The 3,205-nt window shown below is 38.6% G+C and overlaps 1 protein-coding gene across 1 annotated transcript; it reads right to left on the reverse strand.

Moving 5' to 3' along the window:
• Positions 1-2,389: 2,389 nt before the first annotated feature.
• On the reverse strand, positions 2,390-2,961 carry LOC137397455 (protein FAM200B-like). Its single transcript, XM_068083745.1, has 2 exons — positions 2,840-2,961; positions 2,390-2,699 (listed from the first exon to the last, which is right to left on the reverse strand). Exons 1-2 carry the CDS (start codon positions 2,959-2,961, stop codon positions 2,390-2,392), a joined length of 432 nt encoding a protein of 143 aa, XP_067939846.1.
• Between the last annotated feature and the right edge of the window lie 244 nt (positions 2,962-3,205).

Genomic DNA, 3,205 nt, shown 5'->3' on the forward strand with positions numbered 1-3,205 from the left:
TAGACATAGAACCATTGTAGCATTTAACTCAAAGAAGACGCAAAAACAATACATTTTATACTAATAATATTATCATTACAAAGATTAAATAGTCAAATATATTATTTCATATAACTACAAAATAATAAAATGTAAAATTTCTTTCTTGACAATAATCTACGGACTCGTGAATCTGACTGTAAGGGTCAAATTTAGACCCGTGTAAGTTAGGATACTGTCTCTCATCTCGTTGATCAAGGCCGAATCAGCATAATCTTTTTTCAAGCACTACGACATCGAGTCATGTGTGGGCAATATGTTTGACACTGTCACGCAGGTATTTCCTGTCAATAGAATGTTAATTGTGTTGCAAATATAAAGCCTGGTTCCATATCGATTGCGAGACTTCGGCGGTAATATTGTGCAACAAAACGCCTGCAACGCTAGGCTTGGCAGCTTATGTTCACATAGAGCTGCATCGCTTATAATGGCGTAAAAATGTTCGCTGGCCATGCCGTTTTGATAATGCTGACCTTCACCTATACAGTGCATTTTGGAAAGGTTTTGCCTGCTGCTCTTCACAAAATTTGAACAGCGCTAAACTCTTGTGTTGCCGCCAGTAACTACCGGCTGTCCTCGGCGGTACCTTGCGCATAAGTTTCCATTTCACCGACACTTTGCGACGTATATTGGAACCAGGTTTAACATCACCAACTGTTGTACCCGGCGTTGCCCTGGTAATAAAAATCAGCTTGTAAACAATGAGAAGTAATAAGAGTTTTCTGCCACTTGCTATTAGCCTGGCAGATTGCCAATGGAAACTTTAAGTAAACTAACTAATGACAATACTTACTTACGCAACCACCCTGTGTGGTATGCAAAGCCGTTGAGTATGTGCTCCAATATAGCTCCTTATATCAGCACACTATCAACTCATTCTCTGTGGCCTATTGGGTAGGGTGTCAGACTGATCATCGGCAGGGTTGGAGATCAAATCTGCGTTGGTATGGATTCTTTATTCCAAAGTTTTAATAGCTATAGCTGGAATGCATACATACAAACATACTTTGAGAAATGTATATATATAGATTGATTATTATAAGACTTTGATAGCAGTGTTAAGAAATTAAATTTATGCATAGATCTACTAAAACTACACAACCTTTTTACTATGTTACATGTGACCGTCTCTCATTACTACTAGTAAATTACCTGACAGAGCATCAGTTAGTGGTGCAACTGGTTTCAAGGCTTTTAGTAATGCTGCTAAGACATCCTCAACTTGCCAGTTGTTGGCTAATGACTCTGTTTCACCATCATCCTGCAAAACTATGTTAATAGCCTCCTTTTGCTCAATAGCACGGTCTATCATTGAAAATGTTGAATTGCATCTAAAAACTAAAAATGATGCTTACTACCAGCCAAAAGGAATAAATAAGTGGTCATATGTGAGATACATGTTAGTAGACTAATTTAGAATAGAACAATATATCTTTGTTTATGTTCATACCCAACACGCGACAGATTTTTTGCTATGAGAGTTGACTGGCAACACACCTGCTATAAAATTACCTTGTTTCGCAATCACTCTTCAGACACTTCTGCAGCAGCTCCAATTGAATTTGAGCCCTCTTTAAGAGCCCTCTTTTGAGCCCTCCTGCCTGGTAGGTACATGCACTGCAATGTCTTAGCTTACAGTTTCCAGTCAACAAAAGTCAGTAGTCAAAAGTTACCCCAATGTAGGAATCAGGCGCGCCAGCAGCAGATGTCCAACAATCATTGTCAGTCTATACGGAGCTTTGTTTGAAACCACATCACGAAAAACTTCAGCTTTCACAGATTGCATAGTTTTGTTATATAGCAGGGGTGCCCAAATACTTTTGCTGGAGGTCCAAACAGGTAACCAGGCCTTATCAGGAGGGCCAGGCATGAATACAGCTGTATATACGTAAATGTATGTGTATTTTAAGTAATGGGTAAGTAAACATATATACATGAACATAAACATGAAAGTAACAAGGTGTAACATAATAACACATGTAGGTTTATTCTCAACAAAATCTACTGTGCAGAAGAAGTATCTGTAATGTTAATGAAACACCAATGAAAGGATACCTTTTCTGTACAGCAGGTTGCGTTCAGAACCCTACAATAGTTTGCTCAGCAAATTGAGCTTTAGCCTGTATATCTGCCTTTACAACACACAGCTCTAATTCTGCCTCACCTGTCTGAACATAAGGAAAGTTATTAACTTGGGCTTTCCAAAGCTGATGTGCCTAAAATGGGCACGCAACCAGCTCAATAATGCCATTGATACTATCGAAAGCAGCAAAGCGACGCTCCATCTCTGAAGAAACATCAATGAGAAAAGCGCGTGCTGCTGTAAGGTCCACGAGATCATCACGACCATTCACAAATTCTCTGATGATTGGTTCATATCACTGTTTATATCCTCATAAAAGCAGTGGAGTTTGTCTTTGAAAGATGTTACTGCCTGCCAGAATTCTACCACATTACGACCTTCACCCTGCAATTTCAAATTTAGGTCATCCAGATGAGCCAGAATGTCTGTCAGAAAAGCCATGTCTCTCAGTGAATGCTCCGATCTGAGAATCTCTACAAACCGTTCTGCTGCATCTCCGCCAATCTCACTAAGAAACTGCTCAATATGCTGTCTTACAGTCCATACTCTTTGCAAAGCTCTACCCTTACTCAGCCATCTGCAAAAGCACATTAAAGTACATTGTATATTAAAAATAATTGACAATATTTACAACTTTGCTGTGCTTTTTTACCTCATCCTAATGTAATGAAAATAAGTATGTCAAGTATAATTCGAAAATAGCAGTATGGTACTAACCTGACATTGTTGTGTACTAACAATTCATCATACTGAGAATCAGACTCCTGTAGAAATTTTCTAAGCTGGCGGTGTCGTAGAGATGATTTTGATCTGAGAAAGTTTATTACATGTAGTTTCATTATGTCCAGCATAATATTTCCATATTCATCTTTCAGTTGCGCACAGAAAATGCTTTCGTGTATAATACAATGAAATGCAATCATCTGAGGATTGTTATTTTTCAGTCGATTAACAAAACCAGAATATACACCCACCATAGCTGGGGCGCCATCTGTTGCTACAGAACTTTTCTTATGCATTGACACTTTATGGGAGTCCATGTAAGCCTTGAATGCCAGATATATATTTTCTCCAGTCGTACGT

This window comes from Watersipora subatra, chromosome 5 (genome assembly GCF_963576615.1).
Source record: "Watersipora subatra chromosome 5, tzWatSuba1.1, whole genome shotgun sequence".
NCBI classification, from domain to species: Eukaryota; Metazoa; Bryozoa; class Gymnolaemata; order Cheilostomatida; family Watersiporidae; genus Watersipora; species Watersipora subatra.